The sequence below is a fragment of the Chiroxiphia lanceolata genome, chromosome 3, assembly GCF_009829145.1.
Source record: "Chiroxiphia lanceolata isolate bChiLan1 chromosome 3, bChiLan1.pri, whole genome shotgun sequence".
Classification (NCBI taxonomy): domain Eukaryota; kingdom Metazoa; phylum Chordata; class Aves; order Passeriformes; family Pipridae; genus Chiroxiphia; species Chiroxiphia lanceolata.
Genome location: NC_045639.1, coordinates 115,600,217 through 115,621,531, shown reverse-complemented (window position 1 = coordinate 115,621,531; position 21,315 = coordinate 115,600,217). Strand labels below are relative to the sequence as shown.

Genomic DNA, 21,315 nt, shown 5'->3' with positions numbered 1-21,315 from the left:
CTCCAGAGAAGACTCCAATAAATTAATTTTGGTAGAAAAGCCATTATTTGAGTACTAAATCCCCAACAACTAGGAACTGCCAGAGAGATTCAGTAGAATTTTGCTGGAATAGGATCAACAGGATCTCCTATTAATCATCAGGTGTTGTACAAGATCTTATAAGAGGTTCAAAAGTCATTATTAAAAGGTCTAAGATGAATTTTTCCACGGGGATCAGGTCAGGCAGAATCAGAACTCAGAGCTGCTGACCACACAACCCTTCTTCCAGGCAATCAAATAAAAGTCATTATTTTCATCACAACCACAAGGAATTTCCCTTCCCTCTCCAAAAAAAAAATAAATGTACCTGTTCCACTCTGTGCCGTGTCTGGAGATAGGGATCGTAGCGAGCCCGGATGGCCCTCATGGATGTGGGCTGGAAAACACAAGGAAATGCACTTTGTGATCTTTTTTTTTTTTTTAAATCACTGAAAAAGACCAAAAAGACAATTTTTTAGCATTGAAACAGATTCTCCGGCCTTCAAATCCTCACTGACCTTCAAACTCACACAGAGCCCATCTGACCGTAAACACGAATTTGGCTCCTTATATTTGGAAAAAAAAAAAAATACAACAAAACACATTTTTGTCCTGAATGGTAACAAGATCTAAAGTGAACATCATAATTTTTTCAGTTTTTAGTGCACTACAACAGCTAAAGAATCTCTGTAGTGACTCTCAAAAGTATGACAAAAACCACAAAGTGTTTTTCGAGGCACTTTTTCCCCTCCTGTTCCTTTTATTACCTTTTCACTTGGGCAACTCACCCAAGCAACACCCTCTAGAGCTCAGTCTGCACTTGAATATTCTTTAAATTAAATATATTCCTTCAATTAAAATCCCCAATAACTTACTTTTTCAATTACTAGCTGATGGAAGCCTATTAATACTCCAAGAAGGTTTTCAAGGACCTTGTGTATCCTGAATTTTCCTGGTATTTCCTATCTGTTCTATTCAAAGCTCTAAGGGATGAGGACTCTTAATCATGCACAGCTCCCACATGCTGGTTTTACTAAAAAAATGATTAAAGAAATTAATACCACAGCCAAAAAAACCCCTCATGAATTATAAAGCAGTTACACATTCCCAGGATTTTCCTGCTTAATGGGACAAGTTTCCAGTCCCTGAGAAGTGGATAATAACAAAATCCCTACTAAAAGGATGCTGCATCAGTGTTCATCAAGTTAATCCAGTTTGTATTTTATCCCATTTGGCTGCTTTACTTCCCTGCTACAGCTTTTTATTGTTAAAAGCAGTCACAATAATTTAGCCACAGGATCAGCTGCTGTTAAACTTCCTCCAGACAACAGGAGGGCATTATTTTGGAGATATATATATATATATTTAGTGGGATATTAGTGCAGACAGAGAGACAAAAAGGGAATGAATGTAATTTCAGAGGCATCAACAGCTAAAAAAAGGGCTTTTTTTCCCAAAATTTGTACTTTTTTTAATCCAATCCCACAGGTTGGGCAGGACTGAAAGTAATCCCAGTTAGGACTGGGAGTTCAGGGCTGTGTCTTGGCCATCTTTGAGAAGAGACATCCCAAAACCTCTCCACATCCCTGTGGAAGTGTCCGATGCTTCATGTTAAAATATTCTCATGTGGAGGCACAATTTTTACTCATTTTACTCATTATTTACAGGGATTGAGCAGAATTTCCACTCCTAGAGCTGAGCTGCTTTAGATCTCGAGGTTTATAAAGGCTGGGTTTGGTTTTTATCCTTGCAATTTTGTGTGTGTTTGTAGGAATAAAGAGCAGCCTAACCCCAAGCCACGTTTATGAAGTGTTGGGAATGTTGGGAATGCCTTCCAGCAGACCAAAGCAGTACCTCATATCCAGTGTAAGACTGTGTGGAATATTCAAAATCCGAGTCAGGTCCACCTGGGCAGTATCTGCCAAAGTAAAAGGAGAGAAAAAAGGGATCAAAATCAAACAATTCCAATGAGAGAACCTCCAGGAGAGCTGGAGAGGGACTGGGGACAAGACATGGAGGGACAGGACACAGGGAATGGCTTCCCACTGCCAGAGGGCAGGGAGAGATGGAACATTGGGAAGGGATTCCTGGCTGGGAGGGTGAGGAGGGTCTGGTCTGGAATTCCCAGAGAAGCTGTGGCTGCCCCTGGATCCCTGTGAGTGTCCAAGGCCAGGTTGGATTCCCTTGGAGCAACCTGGGCTAGTGGGAAGTGTCAGGGTTGGAACTGGATGATCTTTGAGGTCCCTTCCCACCCAAACCATCCTGGGATTCCATGATATCCAGGAATGCTGAGGGGAACTGAGCCTTTCCATGTTTACAAACACCAAGTGCACAGTGCAAAAAAGTTGTTCCACTCAATTTTAATGGGAATGGGATGTCAAAAACCAGTTCAGACCTGTCAAATGGCTACACCCACCTCAAACAACCTGGTGAGACTTTCCAGAAGCAAAATGTGCTGTAAAAAAACTCTTCCCTAATTAGAGGGATTCTGGAACGTGGCATTGTTTTAGGGAGCAGCCATGAAATTTTTTTGCCAAAAAACCCTCTAATTTTACAATCATTAATAATTCCAGTACTTTCCACCCTTCCATGAAGAGCATAACCTTCTTTGATGGAAAAATATGACTTTTTCTTTGGGGTGGAAAGGCATAAAATAGAGACATCACCCCGTTACACAACCTAATTCACCAGGAATTTATAGAATTTAAACATCTTGATGGTGAGGAAGCTCATCTACATTTGTTTTCTGAGCTTAGGAAAGTGATATTTAACAAACACAGCATTCTGAGCGCTCAAGGATGATCTCAGACAGGAGGGTTGGCAAATCCTCCTGCTCCAGCTCCAGCAGGAAAGGTGAAAGAGCAGCCAGGGAATTGTTACTTACGGGGCAGATCCCAACTGCACAGACACCACCTCTCAAATCAGGCCCGTTTGGTTCCCGGGATAATTGATGATTTTTCCTCCCTGCCTGCCCTGCAAACTCAACCCAAGTCATCCCTGCCGTCATTATCGACTTAATTACCGGATTAATTGGCTGGCAAAAGTTGTGCGGTGCAAGGGAAGGCGCTTCCCACACGGCATCACCCGGAACAGCTCCGAGACCAGCTCACTCTGTGTCAGCCAATGCACTGGTGTTTTGGGAATGACGAGGCGGGAAGAGAAGGAATGTTTCGGAATGGATGAGCTAATTGGCTTAGGAACAGCACAGAAGGGATTTTAGGTGCCCAAAGTCAAGTAGGGGTGAGACACCTCGAGGAAAACCCAGCCTGTGTTTCTCGGCTCCGATAAAACTCGGAGCTGCTCCCTCGATGCCGGGAGCCCTTGGCAGCTGGAGGCCTTTCCTTCCATCTGTGCTCTCCTTCCCTCATTCCAGAGCCAAGGCAGAGCCAGACTGTCCCACCTGCTCCTCCTCAGGTGACTCTCAGCTCACTGGTCTTCAAAATTCCCAGATTTCTCCAAAATTTCTCAGCTCTGTTGCTTTCCTGTAACTCCTCCTCAATCTCTTTGTGTGCCCCAGCACACACACAAGCACCCCTGCACACCCTAAATCAGTGAAACAACTTATTTATATTAATTAATACATTCTCCTGGTCACTGTACTTGTGAAACTGTAAATATAATGCGGTGTGTTGGGTTTGGCCCATGAAAAAGGTTTGTTCCTTGAAGAAAAACTGAAAATAAGCAGATTTTTTTAGCGTGATGAGCAGGAATCAGCAACCTGCAACTGTGCAGAAAGGGAGCTCGTCACCAAAAGAAGGTTCCTGAAATGCTGGATTTAGACAGAAATACTGGAAAACTGGCCTCTTGGGTCATGGAATCATAGAATGGTTAAGGCGGGAAAAGGACTCCAAGATCATGGAGTCCAGCTGTTCCCCCAGCACTGCCAAGGCCACCCCTGAGCCATGTTCCCAAGGGCCACATCCACAGGGATTTTAAATCCCTCCAGGGATGGGGCTCCACCACTGCCCTGGGCAGCTGTGACAGTGCCTGACAACCCTTTCCATGTGGGAATTGTTCCCAATATCCAACCTGACCCTCCCCTGGCATAGCTGGAGGATGTTCCCTCTCCTCCTGTCCCTTGTTCCCTGGGAGTAGAGCCCGACCGCCCCCCACTCCCCTCTCCTGTCAGGGAGTTGTAGGAGCCAGAAGGTCCCTCCTGATCCCTCTTTTCTCCAGGTTGAGCCCCCCCCAGCTCCCTCAGCTGCTCCAGCCCCTTCCCCAGCTCCGTCCCCTTCCCTGGACACGCTCCAGCCCCTCCGTGTCTCCCTTGTTGGGAGTGTCCCAGAGCTGCCCCCAGCCCTGGAGGTGCCCCAGCAGTGCCAGCACAGGGCACATCTCTGCTCTCGTACTCACACACAGATGTTGCCCGTGAAGTTGATGTGTGGGCACCGGTGTGGTTTGCACATCACAGCCACGACCGCGATCTGCAAAAGCAGAGCAGAGAAACGGCAGTCATTGCTCCTGAAGGCACTAAAATAAAGTGCATCTGGGAAGGCTTTGTGTACATGTGCATCTGCCAGGCTATTTTAAGATGTTCTGCGCTCGGTCTGCCACCTAAAATATCTGGGAGTTAACCCCTGAAGGGGAAAAGGAAAATATCAAGGAGTAGGGATCCTATTACTTAAATATTTTCACCTTTCAGGGTATGTTTGAGTCTGTTATAAAAAAACAGGTGTCTTACACTGAATTGGATTAGTTGCCCTGCTGAAAAGATGCACAATGATGTGGAAACACCTCTTTTTCCTCAGGGGGTCTCAGGATGGTTTGAGTTGGAAGGACCTTAAAGCTCGTCCAGTTCCAACCTCGACACCTTCCACTATCCCAAGTTGCTCCAAGCCCTGTCCAACCTGGCCTTGGACACTTTCAGGGATGGGCTGCCCACAACTTCCTTGGGTAATTTTCCAAGGAAAAAACCTCCTCCCAAAGGTTCTAAAAGCAAAATCCCCGTGGGCACAACACCACGGAAGAGGCCACCTGGAACGCGGCGATGCCACCACGCGGATTAAACCTCCCGGATGTTCGACATCCCGGTCTTTGGCGGCAATTAAACGGAATTTGTGGATGAGAGGAAGGCAGGACGGTGGTGGAAGGAGGGATGGTGGCCCTGCTTACCCCACTGGCAGTTCTGATGGGCTTGGCCTTCAGCTTGGGCACGAGGACCCTGCGGTACTGGGGCGGGACGGCGGCGATGATCTCGACCAGGCGCGGCTGCGCCGACAGCCCGTACTTGGCCGACGTCCTGGTCTTCAGCCTGAGGGCAGAGACACCTCAAATCAGCAAAAGCAACTCCTGGTTTCCATCAGCCCCACCATGCTCCAGGTGGGCTCTCCCAGTCTGCCTTTTGAAAAGCAAACAGCTGCTCTGGGGATTGAGATACGGAAAAGCAACTCCAAACAGAGCTGGTGAGCGACAACCGCCAACAATTTGAGTTTCTAGGTACTTTTCTAAAGGTGGCTTTACCAAACCATTGTGAAAGCTGCCAACAGGTTCTGCCTTGCCCATTTTCAGTGATTTAATTCATGCCTTCCACATGATTAACACACACAGCCTGTGGTTGAGCTCATCTCCGAGTCAATTCAGGCTTTTCCAGCACCAGCAAAAAGTTTGGAATTATATCATGTCAGTGAAGCAGAAAAAGTGAGGCAAATTCAGGTTTTGCTACAACACATATGGGAAGAAATAAAGAACTTCCTGTGAACAACTTCATGCACAACATAATGCTAAAAACCATCTGATTTAACAATATTCCTATATTAATCTTTCCATTCCCTGTTGGAATTGAGTTTGGGGCTATTGAAGGATGAACCCAAGAGGAAAGATAAAGAGGCAATGGCAAATCCTTGGAGTTTTTCATGCATTTTGTACTCTCAGAATTGCCCACGAAGGAGCAAATCACCACAGAATTTACTCATCTTGGTGCCTTTATTACCAGATAATGGCAAGAGAAATGACAGCAGGATGTCAAAATGAAACCTGGACGTCACAGAGTGCACGGGACACGTTCATTTCTCGTGGATCCCCCTCAGTGCCGCCCCTGAGGGACTTACTTGTTGAGATCCACCTCTTTTCCCTGCTCGTGGGCCTCGATGAGCTGCTGGATGACATCGGCGATCGTCATCATCATCAGCTCGGCCTGGCTGAGCCCCCCTGGAACGGGAACAGAGCGACAAACAGGGACAGTCAGGGCTGGGGAATGCTGGGGACAACCAGGGGCAGCTGCCCTGCAAGGCATTCCATGGAGTCGTGGAATGGATTGGGTGGGAAGGGGCACTGAAGCTCATCCACTTCCAAACCCGACATCTCCCACTATCCCAGGTTGCTCCAATGTGGCCTTCGACACTTCCAGGGATCGAGGGGCAGCCACAGTTTCTCTGAGAATTCCAGCCCAGTCCCCCATCACTCTTACAGCCAAGAATTCCTTCCCAATCTCCCATCTCTCCCTACCCTCTGGCAATGGGAAGCCATTCCCTGGGTCCTGTCCCTCCAGCCCTTGTCCCAAGTCCCTCTCCAGCTCTCCTGGAGCCTCTTTAGGCTCTGGAAAGGGCTCCAAGGTCTCCCTGGATCCTTCTCTTCTCCAGGGGAACCCCCCCAGCTCTCCCAGCCTGGCTCCAGAGCAGAGGGGCTCCAGCCCTCGGAGCATCTCCGAGGCCTCCTCTGGACTCGCTCCAGCAGCTCCACGTCCATCTGATGTTGTTCCCCAGAGTTGGAGGCAACTCTGCAGGTGGGGCCTCACCTGAGGGGGCAGAGGGGTAGAATCCCCCCTCCCCTGGTGTGGGATTAGCCCAGGAAATGGGGGGATTTCTGGGATGCAGAGGAACTGCTGTCACTGCTCATCACTCCTGATGTGCAGCATTCCCAGAACAAGCAACAGTCACCACCTCGTCCCACTGCCTGTCTTTTACTTGTAGGACAAATTGCACCTTTTTATCTCAGAGCAACTGCAAAACAACCCAGAAACGAAGCCACTGGAAGTTAAAGACAATTAGTGGAACAACCTGTGTGCCTGTTCCCAGTGCCTGTGCCAGGGAGAACAGAAGGTGTTTGGAGAATCATGGAATCACAGGATGGTTTGAGTTGGAAAGGACCTTAAAACTCAACCAGTTCCATGGGCAGGGACACCTTCCACTACTCCAGGTTGCTCCAACCAGGCCTTAGATGCTTCCAGGGATCCAGGGGCAGCCACAGCTTCTCTGGGAATTCCAGACCAGACCCTCACCACTCTCCCAGCCAACAGTTCCTTCCCAATCTCCCATCTCTCCCTGCCCTCTGGCAATGGGAAGCCATTCCCTGTGTCTTGTCCCTCCAGCCCTTGTCCCAAGTCCCTCTCCAGCTCTCCTGGAGCCTCTTTAGGCTCTGGAAAGGGCTCCAAGGTCTCCCTGGAGCTCAGTGTTTTCCTCTGACCCCTTGGAGCCACATTCCACAGGGATAATCTGCTGAGAACCCCAGCCTGGAGCCATCCCAGCTCCATGGAATCACAGGATCCCAGAACAGTTTGGGTGGGAAGGGACCTTAAAAACCGTCTTGTTCCACTCCCTGCCATGGACAGGGACACCTCCCACTATCCCAGGTTGCTCCAAGGGAATCCAACCTGGCCTTGGACATTTCCAGGGATGGAGTAGCCACAGCTTCTCCAGGAATTCCAGCCCAGCCCTTCACCACCCTCACAGTCAGGAATTCCTTCCCAATCTCCCATCTCTCCCTGCCCTCTGGCAGTGGGAAGCCATTCCCTGTGTCCTGTCCCTCCAGCTCTTGTCCCAAGTCCCTCTCCAGCTCTCCTGGAGCCCCTTTAGGCCCTGGAAGGGGCTCTCAGGCCTCCCCACCCTCACAGAAAGTGCAACAGGAACACTTCCTATCACCAACAAGGTGCATTTAGTTCCCCTGGTGCAGCTCTGCCCGAACCAGCCCGTGCTGGGACAGCAGAACAGACACACCAGACCCGTCAGAGGATCCCCTGGCAGGGGCACAACCACCCAACCCTCGGGCATGGTCGGAGCTGGCCCTTCACACCCCCCCCCCCCGAAAAAAAAAACAACACGGAGGAGCAGAGAAAGGCTCTCCTCGTGTTCCCACTGCACACACAGAGGGAATTGTGGAATCCTTAAGGTTGCAAAAGATCTTTAAGATCATCAACCATTCCCCAACACTGCCAAGGCCACTCGTGTCCCTAAGTGCCACAGCCACAGGGATTTTAAACCCCTCCAGGGATGGAGACTCCACCACTGCCCTAGGCAGCTGTGCCAGAGCTGGACAGCCCTTTCCATGAAGGAATTGCTTCCAATATCCAATATAAAATCTCCTGGCACAGCTGGAGGCCGTTCCCTCTCCTCCTGTCCCTTGATCCCTGGGAGCAGAGCTCGATCCCCCCCTGGCTCCCCTCTCCTGTCAGGGAGTTGCGGAGAGCCAGAAGGTCCCCCCTGAGCCTCCTTTTCTCCAGGCTGAGGCCCCCCCCAGCTCCCCCGGGCGCTCCATTCCCCTCTGCAGCCCCGCTCCAGCCCCTCCCGTACCTTTCCCACTTTTCCGTTTCTGTTTCATCCCGGCGGATCCCGCGGCCTCTCCCGGCGCCGCGGCCGTAAAGCGACACCGCGCGCGCCGTCGCGAAAGCGCCGTGAAGGGGCGGGAGTGTTGCAGTCCCGGCATTGACCGCCGGAGGGGGGCCGTGAGGGGAATGGGGGGCGTGAGGGGAATGGGGGGAACCCGTGAGGGGATCGGGGGGGGATGGCAGTGAGGGGGATGGGGGGGGCGTGAGGGGAATGGGGGTCTGTGAGGGGAATGGGGGGAGCCCTGAGGGGAATGGGGGGAGCCCTGAGGGGAATGGGAGGCCGTGAGGGAGAAATGAGGGGGCTGTGAAGGGAATGGAGGGGACCTGGGAGGGGATCGGGGGGTGGCAGTGAGGGGGATGGGGGGGACGTGAGGGGAATGGGGTTCATGAGGGGAATGGGGGGGGCCTGAGGAGAAGGGGGGGGGAGGGGAATGGGGGGGCCGTGAGGGGGAAATGGGGGGCAACGAGGGGGGGGGCGTGAGGGGAATGGGAGGGCCATGAGGGGCCACCGGTCCTGGTGGGGGGACGGGTGGTTGGGGGTCCCCGGGGTGCCCCCTGGCCGCCCCCTGTGTTCAGTGTCCCCCCGGTGAAATGGTCAGGGTTTGATGGTGTTTGTCGGGGCTGCGGCACCGACGGTCAAGTCACGGAATCAGGGAATCACAGTCACAGAATTACAGAATCATAGGCTCAGAATCACAGAACCAGAGAATCATTCACAGACTCGGAATCACAGAGTCATAGAATCCTGGAATCACAGCCACAGAATAACAAAATCACAGAATAAAAATCACAGAGTAATGGAATTGCAGAATCACACAGTCACGGAATGACAGACACACAAAATCACAGAATTACAGAATCTGAGAGTCATGGAATTACAGAATCCCGGGATACCACAATTACAGAATCATAGACTCACAGAATCACAGACTCACGAATCTCAGAGTCACAGAGTCATGAAATCAGTCACAGAGTCACAGAGTCACAAAACTACAGTCACAAAATTACAGAACCATGGAATCACAACATCACAGAATGACAGACTCATGGAATCAGAGAGTCGTAGAATCGCAGACTCACAGAATCACAGCATCAGAGTCACAGAATCACAGTCACAGAATCTCAGAATTACAGAATCCCAGAATTACAGAATCCCAGACTCACAGAATCCCAGAGCACAGAAATGCAGGGTCACAAAGTCACAGTCACAGAATTACAGAATCGTGGAATTGCAACATCACAGAATGGCAGAATCACAGTCAGAGAGTCACCGATTCACAGAATCATGAAGTCAAGGAATCACAGACTCATGGACTCACAGACTTACAGAATCACGGAATCACAGAATCACAGGCTCACATACTCATAGAATCACAGAGTCGCAGAATCCAAAGATCATGGATTCACAGAATTAGGAAATCACAAGATGACAGAACCACAGAATCTCAGTATCACAGAATAACACAATGGTTCAGGTTGGAAGGGACCAGAGTGAGTCATCTGGTCCCCACTCTTTGCTCAAACAGGGTCATCCCAGAGCACACAGCACAGGACTGTGTCCAGACAGGTCTGGAATATCCCCAGTGAGGAGACTCCACACCCTCTCTGGTGTCTGTTCAGTGCTCGGTCACTGCACAGCAAAGAAGTTCTTCCTCGTGTTCAGGTGGAACTTCCTGGGCATCAGTTCCTGCCCGTTCCTCTTGTCCCATTGCTGGGTCCCCCCGAGCAGAGCCTGGTCCATCCTCTGCCCCCTCCCTGCAGACCCTACAGGGTCCCCTCTCAGTGTCTCTTCTCAAGGCTGAACAGCCCCAACTCCCTCAGCCTTTCCTGGTCACTGAGATGCTCCAGTCCCTTCAGCATCTTTGTTTCCCTCCACTAGAGCTGCTCCAGGAGCTCCACGTCCCTCCTGTCCTGAGGAGCCGCCCACAGCTGGACACAGCACTGGACACATCCCTATGGCTGCTCTTCTGGCTGATGACTAAAAGAGGAGAAGGTAAAAATCCATCTGTTTCAAATTCCCACTAGTGGGATCAACCTATTTTCCCCACCAAAACCCAGCTTTCCCCGGGATCTTGCTATCAGCCTTCTTCCCACTTGGCACAGCCCACGGATATCCCGGGAATCCCCCTGAGGGACCCCCACACCAGCCTGAGGGCCCCGCGCCCTGTCAGCGCTAGGTGGTAGCAAAACATCGAGATGAGGAGGGAAAACAGGCGGCGTTTTCCTGACAAAAGGCTGAAAATCCCGCCTGGAGATGTGCGGGCTCCTGCGGAGCGCTGGGAGAGCGGAGCAGGGGGTGCTGGGAGGGAGCAGGGGAGGGGATGAGGGTATTTGAGGGGAGAGGATGAGGAGAGGGAAGGGCTTCGGGAGGTCTGAGGGATGTTGTGTTTGCACAGTGCTGGGAGGGTGGGAGGGAACAGGTGAGAGTTTCAAGGAGAAAGGTTCGAACTGGGTGTAAGGAGGGACCTTTTCATCACCAGACCAGCCAAGGGGATCTCAGGAAAAGGTTCTTCCCCCAGAGGGTGGTTCAGCACTGAACAGGCTCCCCAGGGCAGTGGGCTGCCAGAGCTCAAGGAGCATTTGGACAACAGGGCAAGAATGGGATTGTCGGGGTGTCCTGTGCAGGGCCAGGGGTTGGACTGGGTGATCCTTGTGGGTCCCTTCCAACTCAGGACATTCCATGATTCTCTAAGTGTCACAGTGTGTTGCCTGAAGTTGTGTCATCTCCTCCTTTGGAGGATTTGAAGACCCTCAGCCACCTGGCACCTCCTGGGGTCCCTTCTAGCCCAAATTCTTATAAAATGAGCTTGGAATTCTCCCATGAATCTCCAGTGGCTTCTAGAGCCCACATCAGCTTTAACATCTACAGCTTCCGGAGACAGAGAATTCCAAAGCTGAATTACATCCCACGTGGGGAACTACCTGCTTTTGTTTGGTTTTTGCTGTGAGCCAGAGCCTTGCTGGTGCCACCAGCTCCCAAATCTCCTCGCTGGTGGTGTCCTGGTCAACCTCTGGATTTTGGTGGATGAGGAACCTGCCTGTGAGCAGAGGGGAGATGAAACAACAGGGCTGCAGAGGGGGAGAGAACAGGCCCCCAAAATTAAAAAAAAAACACCAAATGATAGATAAAACTGAAGGGAGATGCTGGAAATGGCCACGGGACCTGGTCTCGGGATTTGTGGGCTGGTAAAAAGCTTTCCCTGGAAACCTCTGGGTCTGTGGGCTGACATGAGGATTTTTGGGATCACAGTCAGGACTGGTGTGTGCCTGGGGACTGAAGGGTCAGCAGTGGTTTCAGGGAGGGGAAAGGGAAAGGGAAAAGGGCACACGGTCCTGTGTCCATGATCATCCTGCCTTCCTCCCCTCCCTGGGTGGCTTTGGCACCATCCCACCAGATCCTGGCATGGAATATGTTGAAAATAGGATTTAAACCGTCTGCTCCCACTGCAACCTCCTGCCTCCAGGGCTTTTTTGGAGAGCTTGAACTGAGTTTCCTTCCTACAGGATGTGCTGGGAGTGCCCTGCAGTGCCTGGACCTGCCTGTGCCTGTGGTTTGGCCTCCCCGGGGGTCTCCCGACCGTCAACTGCCAACCAGCAGTTTATCCCGTGGTTTGGAAAGGGGTTGTGTTGGGATATGGGCTGTTCCAAAGCATCTCCCCAGCTCTGCATCTGCTGCCATCACCTTCCCAGACCTATTCCAGCAGCTGCTGTGCCTCAGGGGACATTCCAGGTGCACTCAGGGGTTGTCTATGTGTCTGGCCAGTTAGAATTACAGCAATTCCTGCCCTTGAGTTGTTTGGTGGAGCACATTCCACATGGAACTCAGCTGCAGGATGTTTTTGAGGATGGCATGGAGCATGGGACAGGCAGGATACCTGTGCGAGGTGCACAATAATTTATTTTATTATTATTATTTTATTTTTATTTTTAATTTATTTTTTGGTTATATTTTTATTTTTAATTTAATTTATTTTTATTTTTATTTTAAGTTTTATTTTTTATTTTATTTTTATTTAATTTTTGGTTTTATTTTTTAATTTTTATTTTATTTAGTAATTTATTTTTATTTTATTTTTATTATTATTTTATTTTTATTTTTAATTTTTTTGTTTTATTTTTTATTTAATTTATTTTTATTTTAAGTTTTATTTTTTATTTTATTTTTATTTAATTTTTTATTTTATTTTTAAATTTTATTTTATTTAGTAATTTATTTTTATTTTTATTATTTCTTTTTAATTTTTATTTTTATTTTATTTAGTAATTTATTTTTATTTATTTATATTTTTATTTATATTTTATTTAGTAATTTTTAAAATTTTTTTATTCCATTTTTAAATTTTTTAATTTATTGTTATTTCATTTTTATTTTTATCTTATTTAGTAATTTTTTATTTTATGTTTTATTGTTTATTTTTTATTTACTTTTATTTTTATTTCATTTAAAAATCATTTGTTCTAATTTTATTTAGTAATTCATTTTTAAATTTTATTTCATATTTTACTTTTTATTTCTTATTTTCACTGTATTTTAATTTTATTTTTTAATTCATTTTCATTTTACAATAAGGTGATGGATCTAAACACGTCAGCAGGGACAAGGTGACGGACTCCAAACCAATTCCCATATCCCTCTGCCTCCCTAAAAACAATCCCTCACACCCTGTGGCTGCCTCCTCATCTCAGCCCTTCCTTACTGAGCTGAGCTTTGCTCTCTGTTCCTTATCAGCTCCATCCACTGATTAAAGCAACTTTTAATCTTGATTTATCTCCTCTCACTGGCTGCTTTCCCTTTGCCACAAGGTCTCCCTGCTCTTCCACAGCCATCCTTTCATCCGTTATCCCTCAGCCACTGCTGAGACTTCCCCTTCCAAATGTTCCCACTTCCCTGGCAGCGGCTCATCTCCCACCTCCCCACAAAGGCTGGACATTCCCAAAAATCCTCACTCCAATCCAACCTGCAGCTCCCATCGACTCGAGTTACACACATTCCCTTTCCCAGCTTTCTGTCTCTTTAACCCACAAGAGCAATAATTAGGAAGACTTCATTTTGGCTGCAAAGCCGAACTCCAAACGTGCCGTCGCTCCGGGCCGGGAACACCAGGGCACTGGAGATGGAGCTTTGGGCAGGGATGGGGTTGGATTGGGGGGTTTTGCTCCCCACACCTGAGCAGGGCTGTAGCCGGCGGCTCCCATCCCGATCCTGCTCGTGCTGCTGGAATTCAGCTGATTCAGTGGCCTCTGGGCTTCAAAAGGCACCTTCAGTTCTCCACTCACAGGCTGTGGCTCATGAGATCCACGGGGCAGGATCTGGGAACGCCGGGCAGGGCTGGGAAATGTGCATCTACGAGGAAGGGCGAGGGCACAACCGCCTCCCTCTGTTCTGGTTTGGCAATTCCATCTCCGCAGATCTGGAAACGCTACAAAGGTGGGGGAACAACCACCTGCCCCTGCAGATCAGCAGCCTGGGGGGGATGTGGCTTCCAGCAGCTCCCAGGTGATGGAGACTCTCCCTCCGGATTTTATTTCTCTCCATTTCAGATTCTGACCCGTGTTGTGACCTCAGGAATGACGTAAGGTGTGTTTACTCTGCACACAGTACATTACACACGATATATTTCAAGTATATATGATTTAATTCTGATTAATAGGATCCCACCAGGGCGTTGTGTAGCTCCACTGTTATTCCAGGGATAATCTCCTTGGCTTGGCACGTCCCTTTTATTATTTTACAGCATCAGAACTACAAAAACTTTATAAATCAGGGAAGGTTTGAGGTTGAAAATGTACAGTGAGCACTTAAGACACATGATCTGCTGCAGCAAAGGCACGGTGATGTCCAGGACTCACCTCCAGGACCCTGGGAGCTGGATGATTCCAGGGAACGTGGTCATTGATGAGAAAGGAAAAGCATTGCTGCAGGGTTACATCCTTTCCTTGGGTAGGTTTTTGCTGTTTGTGGATCAACTGCTGCCTCATGGAGACCAGAAAAAGAGCTGGAACAGCTCCTTAAGAAGCCAAGGAAGCACCCACGGAGCAATCCCTTTACCTTGGTTTCCTGGGAAATAAAAAGAAAGGCTTCTGAGGAGAGATTTGGGAATGATGTCGATGAATGCTTTGGATGGGATTTGCCCCATCTTACTTCAATTGCTCAACAACTGGCCCTTCCAAATCAAAATTCTTTAGTCAACAGATAATCAACAGATCCTAAAATCCATGAGATAATTCCCGTCTGCAAGTTCCTAGTTCAGCTGATCCTTTGAGAGGTGACAGCTCAGGCTTATTAGTTCTTAGGCCGTCGTGTTTTTTGAGATGAACTCGTCCTTCCAAGCATCCAGGACAACTGGGAAAAGGAAATACCAAAGTCTGGGAGAGGGAGACTCACTGAGTTGCCTCATCAATGATTTGGAGGAATTTTGGGAACAGTTTCTTCATGGGAAGGGTTGTAAAGCACTGGAACGGTCCCCATCCCTGGAAGTCTTCAGAAACACATGGATGTGGCACCTGGGGACACGGTTTAAGGGTGAACATTGAGGGGGTGCTGGTTGATAGTTGGACTTGATGATCTGGAAGGTCTTTTCCAGCCTTAATGATTCTGGGATTTTGGCATTCCCTCTGGAATGTGAAATGTTGAGGATTCCTGGGCGTGCTGTGACTCTTCCCAACACCCGGAAAGGTTCAGTTTTATCCCAGCTCTCTCACCCTGGGATGTGACCAGGCAATGAGTTACAGTTGCTGAGCATTGAATCCCCTTATCCTTAAAAACTGCTATTTGTTGAATTTACTGGGAAATTCCTTAATCCCAGAAAAAAACCCAGTAACACCCCATGATTTACATCTTCCTAAATAACAAGTGTCAGCTCCCCACATAGACCTGTGTGCTGCAATCCAGAGTGTGGGATTTGATTTCCTTCTCACTGACACGACTGAAAAGATGGATTTGCCTTGTTCAACGCGAGGGAGAAATTCTGTTTCCAGCACAACCCTAACTGGGTTTTTCTTGGACCGTTTTCCTTGATTCTCCTTTCTTCCACACTCTTCCCTTGCCCAGCCTGGTGCTTTCCAGCTGATTTGGCAGGAGCTGGAGGTCGCAGCTGAAGGATCATGGTAGTACTGGTGGTAAAGCACTCAATTTGTAGGGAGGGTGGAATTTCCATAATTCCAATGGCTGGAAGTCATCCCTCATCTTCCAGAATCCCATCGGTGCCCATGGAGCCAGACAACTCCTGTGATTCCCTGGCAAAGCATCACAGAGCAGCTCAGGCTGTGGGATGTGCCCTAAGATTTGTCCAAATGATCCATAGAAAAGCTCACAGGAGGTCCAGTAGCCCTAGAAAGGATCCAAGCAAGTGTCTCCACGGTCAAAATCCCAAGTGAACATTTCAGAGGTGACACATCCAGAAGGAAAAGAGGATAAGGCACCAGCAACAGGAAACCAGGTCGAGATCCCAAAGACCAGCAGCAACATTTTGTTTTCCCACTGCCAGGCACAGAAGTTCCTGTCCAGCTTGGATGAAGGGACACTCTGGATCCTCCCTCATTCCGAGTCGGATCCTTGGCTGGATGCAGGAATGTGCCAGGGCTGAGCCTCGAACACTGGAGATGCTGGAGGGAGGAGAAATAACGTCGGGATCAGATTAACTCAGGCAGAGAATTCACATTCTAAACCTGTTTAGGTGCTCAGCCAATCCTTGGGATTTCGGTGGCATTTAATACCTCAAATACCTTTACAAATCTGGATTATTTCCCTCCGTCATCTCATTATAGAGAAAATCAGCATCAATCAAAACATCTTGACTTTTCCTGCCACTTCCTGGCAATCTGCAGACATTCCCTGGCAAAGCCCAGGTAAAGTTTACCTCAGGAAAAGCCTGGCAGAGTTCACAAAGGTCCTGGAGAGGTCACCGAAGGAATTAAGATGGGATTTGTCTCTCTCTGATATAAAAAAAAAAAAATTACGTAGCTTTGCCTTGCAAATTGCCCCTCATCCAAATGCAATCCCTCAGGGATCGTTTCCTTGGGATTTTTTTACCACAGTGGTGTTTGTAAGGAGTTTGCTTCCCCACTAACCCTTTCCTCATGCACGGAATTCCCTGCCATGCAGAGGGAATTCAGCTGCAGCCGAGAACAGACACGGCACATCCCGGCAGGCACCAGTTCCCTCCACATTTCTGGCACCAGTAGCAGTCACTGGGTGGCCACATCCCTGCAGGAATTCCCTGTGCTCCCACATCCTCCCTGCCAGCAGCACTTGCAGTTTGGTTCCCAGAAGCTCAGACACTCAAACACCTTCTTCCCATTCCCATTCCCTCTGGAGCCGAACGATGCATTCCTGGGAAGCCGCCCCAACCCTGCTGCCAGACCAGCAGAATTCCCTGGATTGACTGGAACAGCCAACACCACATCCAAGGCCCAGAGCCTGCCCTTAACTCTGGATGACTTGGCCCTAATCCAGCTCACAACATTCCCACAGCTCTGTCCAGGTGATGGAATTCCAGGAGGAGGGTCCTATTTTGTAGGAACCTTGTATGGCTTTAGCACTGGGAGGGACTGTGACCCTCTGGCCTGATCCTGATGCTTTTATGGCCAGGATGCATTTATGTCCCGCTTCCCACATGGAGAAGTCTTTGTGTGTTTTCCTTAGGCCTCATTCATGGAATCATGGAATCATTTAGGTTGGAAAACCACTCCAAGATCGAGTTTAACCGTTCCCTGAGCACTTCCAAGGCCATCACTAACCCATATCCCCAAGTGCCACATCCACAGGGATTTTAAATCCCTCCAGGGATGGGAATCCACCACTGCCCTGGGCAGCTGTGCCAGGTCTGGACAACCCTTTCCAGGAAGGAATTGTTCCCAATATCCAATCCTATATCCAATCCAATCTTTCTCATCCCAGTGCTTTCCCTTCAGCTGTGTTTAGATCCTTTCATCTCCCACAGGAGGATTTGTGATCACTCACTTCCTCCTCATGGAGATGGAGGAGCCTATGGACCTGCTAAAAATGCAGGATTCCAGGGAGATCCAGAGGGATGCCGGAGCTTTCCGTGTGCTCCATCATCTCCCTTCTAGATGGGATCACCAATAATTACTGGACAATTGTTGCCTTATAGGAGCTCTGCCCACTCCACCTCTGTGATCTCCCTGAAAATCCCAGCAGTGTCCCATCAGAATCCTATTTTCCATTGTTCCCTCCAGGTTCTTCATCCTTCTTGCACAACCAAAAACCCTCAGGGGTCACAGATTTTAATCCTTATGGGATTAAAGCCATAATTAAGCCATTAAAACCCACTTGTGAACCGAGAGGACTTTCACCAAAACCTGCACAAGGGTTGGTGCTCCTCAAAGGTACCCAAAAGACTTTCCCAGGGGGCTGCAGACACTGAGGACCTTTGGGAGACACGGAGAGTTTCCCAAGCCAAGCCCAGACTGAAACGGCACAAGATTCTTTGGGATGGTGTCATTCCATCTCCTTATTTTTGGGAGGCATTCCCAGATCAGCTGCTTCCTCAGCTGTTCTCTGCCTGGAGTTCACTGCTCTGTGCTGGAATTTGTTGAGGGCTCTGGTTCCAACCCAACCACACCAGCTCCTCCTGGATTCTCTCCAGGACCTGGCAGAGTCCCTGGACTTTGGAGGGAGCCCACGGCCACATCTCTTGCTCTGCCAGGCAGTGTTGGTGAGTTAAACCCATGTGGAGCCTGTGCCAATGTTCATTCCAAGATGACAGCTGGGACAGGTGGGTTTGGGAAGTGCTGGATGTGACATCTCTGGCCGTAAGTTCTCTTCCCATGCAGCAAATCCCTGTCATCTGCCTTCCCACCATCCCTGTCCTTCCCCCACAGAAACACCCAGCCAGTGTCACCTCCTTCCCTCTGGGCTCTAAATGTAACATCTCTGCTGGTGACAAGGACAGCGGGATTGCTTGATCCCAAGCACAGGGCTGGGGGACGAAGGGATGGAGAGGATCCCTGAGGACAAGGACCTGGGGGTGATGGTGGATGAAAAGCTCAACAAGCTCCAGCCCAGAAACCCCCCGTGTCCTGGGCTCATCCCACACCAGGGGAGAGGGGATTCTGCCCCTCTGCCCCCTCAGGTGAGATCCCACCTGCAGAGCTGCCTCCAGCTCTGGGAACAACAGCAGAGGGATGTGGAGCTGCTGGAGCAAGTCCAGAGGAGGCCCCGGAGATGCTCCCAGGGCTGGAACCTCTCTGCTCTGGAGCCAGACTGGGAGAGCTGGGGGAGTTCACCTGGAGAACACAGGGATCCAGGGAGAGCTTGGAGCCCCTTGCAGAGCCTAAAGGGGATGCAGGGAGAGCTTGGAGCCCCTTCCAGAGCCTAAAGGGGCTCCAGGAGAGCTGGAGAGGGACTGGGGACAAGGGCTGGAGGGACAGGACCCAGGGAATGGCTTCCCATTGCCAGAGGGCAGGGAGAGATGGGAGATTGGGAAGGAATTCCTGGCTGTGAGGGCGGGGAGGCCCTGGCACAGGTTGCCCAGAAAAGCTGTGGCTGCCCCTGGATCCCTGGGAGTGTCCAAGGCCAGGTTGGAGCAACCTGGGATAGTTGAAGGTGTCCCTGCCCATGGCAGGGGGGTGGAACAAGATGGTCTTTAATGTCCCTTCCCACCCAAACCATTCCATGATTCCACGATCTGGATATTGCCAGGCTCTAGAACAGCCTCCCCATGGGACAGGACACCTTACTGACATGGAGCTCTGCTCTCCATCCTGGTGACATCTCCAGTCCCTCTCCCACGTGGCTTTGGTCCTGGAGCTCGGACGGGTGCCGGTCGTATCCCGGCGTTCCACTGGGAGCTCTGGGCCAGGGCCTTTGCCGCTGCCTTGGGGGGCAGGTTCCCAGCGGAGCGATGGGCGGCCCAGCCGGGACGAGCTGGTGGCTTTGGAAGACACTCAGGATCTGCAGGGAGCCATAGCTGGGAAGAGAAGACAACATCAACATCCCAACAGCTTCAGAGGGACTGGAAAGCTTGGAATCCAGTGAGAAATTCCACAAATTCTACATATTCTACACATTTTATCCCTAGATGATACGAGCATTTGCAGTGGCCTGTGCTGTGGGATTAAGTTTACCTTGAGGACAAAAGGACATCACTAGAAAGTGATGCCAGTAAAGCTGAACCCACTTTAATTAATTAATTATTTCTCTGCAGCAATTCAGATGTTAATTCCCCAATTTCCCTCCCCCCTCCCCATGCACGTGGCTGTGTCTGATCCCAGCCTTGCTTGATGTTTGGAAGTGTCTCAGTGTAAAGGGTGAAATTTATTTTAACAGAAGATCAAAATTCAATTAATAATAATAATAATAATAATAATAACAATAATAATAATAATAATAATAATAATAATAATATCTTAATATCACAGTTTATTCCTTGAGGAAGATCCCCAAAGATTCAAAATAACCCACAGGTTATTCTGACCAACAACTTGGGTTTTTCGGGCTGATACGAATTGTTTGGTAAGAATAATGAACAAACATTATCATGTTGAGTAAATAAAATTGAAAATAGGGTTTGCAGAAGATAAATGTACATTGGGCAGGACCATGTGTGGGTGCTGGGAGCCCTGGACCTTCATCTTCTGCCCACTATAAATATGATTTTTATTCCAAACATCAATTCTCTCCCCACTGCAGAGACACAGGGGGTTCCTGCGCATCCCTAGGAAGGAACGTGGCCCTAATTCATTCACAGCCCTAATTAACTTAATCCACTGCAATTTACTATTCCTTGTAATTGAGCTAATTTACTTTAATTTATTCTAAATGAAGTGGTCGCACTCTGTGCTTTCCACAATCACTAATAAACTCCAAAACCTCCCAGGTTTTCCAGGGGAGAACTGATTCACCCCATGCAAATGTGGAGCCGGTGGATGCAATTCCAGGACTTGGGTCATCACCTTCATTAGGTGTTTTTATTCCACTTTGGTGTGTTGTTGCCTCCTGAGCCGAGAGCTCCCTCTAATAACCCTTTTTCCATCTTTATTATTGGCTGTAATTCACTTTATTCTCACCTACTTTCTGCACTTGAATCACTGATCTATTCAAGGGCTGCCTTTTAATTTGACTTGATGTTTGCCTGCCTTGGGCACTTATTCTTTCATCATGGTCTCTTTTTTTTCTTCTAAGGATTTACTGAAAGATTTGCACATTAAGCCTCTTTATTTGGACTTGATTAAATAAGAGCCTTTTCAAAGGTCTTCATTTCAGCAAGGTTTTCCAATGCTGCTTTAATAACAAATGGAAATTAATTTTGCATTATTCCTGGCGAATTATATTTATATATATATTTATTTTCTTTTTCTATGCACCAGCACGGTGTAACCTCAGCTTTATTGTCTCGCCATGCTGCTGTCATTAAAGGAGGTTTTGTGTGAGAATAAAAAGCACAACTCTTCTACTGGAACGTGGACAACTCTAAAATCAGGAGGAACAGAAGCCTTTGGAATTCCAGCCCAAGGTGCTTGTGCCTTCCTGCTCAGGTTCATTAACTCTGAAGAGCAATAACTTTGGTAAAATCTGGGGGGGAAAGAATCAAATTAACTTATTTTAGGCCTGAACTGAGATTTTTTTTCTCTTCAGGCCTGACAACAAAACAGCTTTAAATGTGAAAGGGGGAGATGAGGTGGGATGAATCCGTGGTGGAACATTCGGATCAGAGGGAACCACTGGAGAGTGGAAACTGTAAGACAAGAGTTGAATAATTATAATTATCATTATTTATATCATTTAACAGCGACTG

The 21,315-nt window shown here is 48.7% G+C and overlaps 2 protein-coding genes and 1 long non-coding RNA gene across 13 annotated transcripts in view; 1 reads left to right on the top strand and 2 right to left on the bottom strand.

The window, feature by feature from the left end:
- ELP3 (elongator acetyltransferase complex subunit 3) overlaps nucleotides 1–8,670 on the bottom strand; it is a 92,755-nt gene extending 84,085 nt beyond the window's left edge. Inside the window, exons 1-6 of the mRNA XM_032681613.1 lie at nucleotides 8,523–8,670; nucleotides 6,066–6,165; nucleotides 5,131–5,269; nucleotides 4,372–4,442; nucleotides 1,873–1,936; nucleotides 347–415 (exon numbers count right to left, since the gene is read on the bottom strand). Coding sequence (XP_032537504.1) covers nucleotides 347–415; nucleotides 1,873–1,936; nucleotides 4,372–4,442; nucleotides 5,131–5,269; nucleotides 6,066–6,165; nucleotides 8,523–8,655 — 576 coding nt within the window. The 5' untranslated portion in view covers nucleotides 8,656–8,670. The remainder of the gene's footprint in view (nucleotides 1–346; nucleotides 416–1,872; nucleotides 1,937–4,371; nucleotides 4,443–5,130; nucleotides 5,270–6,065; nucleotides 6,166–8,522) is intronic.
- Nucleotides 8,671–10,338: 1,668 nt separating this feature from the next.
- The window catches only part of FBXO16 (F-box protein 16), a 37,193-nt gene continuing 26,216 nt past the window's right edge, over nucleotides 10,339–21,315 (bottom strand). For 5 of the 11 annotated variants that reach the window (XM_032681614.1, XM_032681621.1, XM_032681617.1 and 2 more), the window contains 2 exons: nucleotides 19,259–19,488; nucleotides 15,832–16,162 (listed from right to left, as the gene is read on the bottom strand). In XM_032681614.1, coding sequence (XP_032537505.1) covers nucleotides 15,940–16,162; nucleotides 19,259–19,488 — 453 coding nt within the window. In that variant the 3' untranslated portion in view covers nucleotides 15,832–15,939. Of the gene's footprint in view, nucleotides 10,536–11,479; nucleotides 11,592–13,074; nucleotides 16,493–19,258; nucleotides 19,489–21,315 lie in introns of those variants that run through there. The other 6 variants (XR_004355823.1, XM_032681615.1, XM_032681620.1 and 3 more) reach the window with 6 other exon arrangements.
- LOC116783780 lies at nucleotides 10,357–21,292 on the top strand. Its single transcript, XR_004355826.1, has 3 exons — nucleotides 10,357–10,550; nucleotides 13,967–14,135; nucleotides 20,888–21,292. It is a non-coding gene; the product is annotated as an uncharacterized LOC116783780 (long non-coding RNA).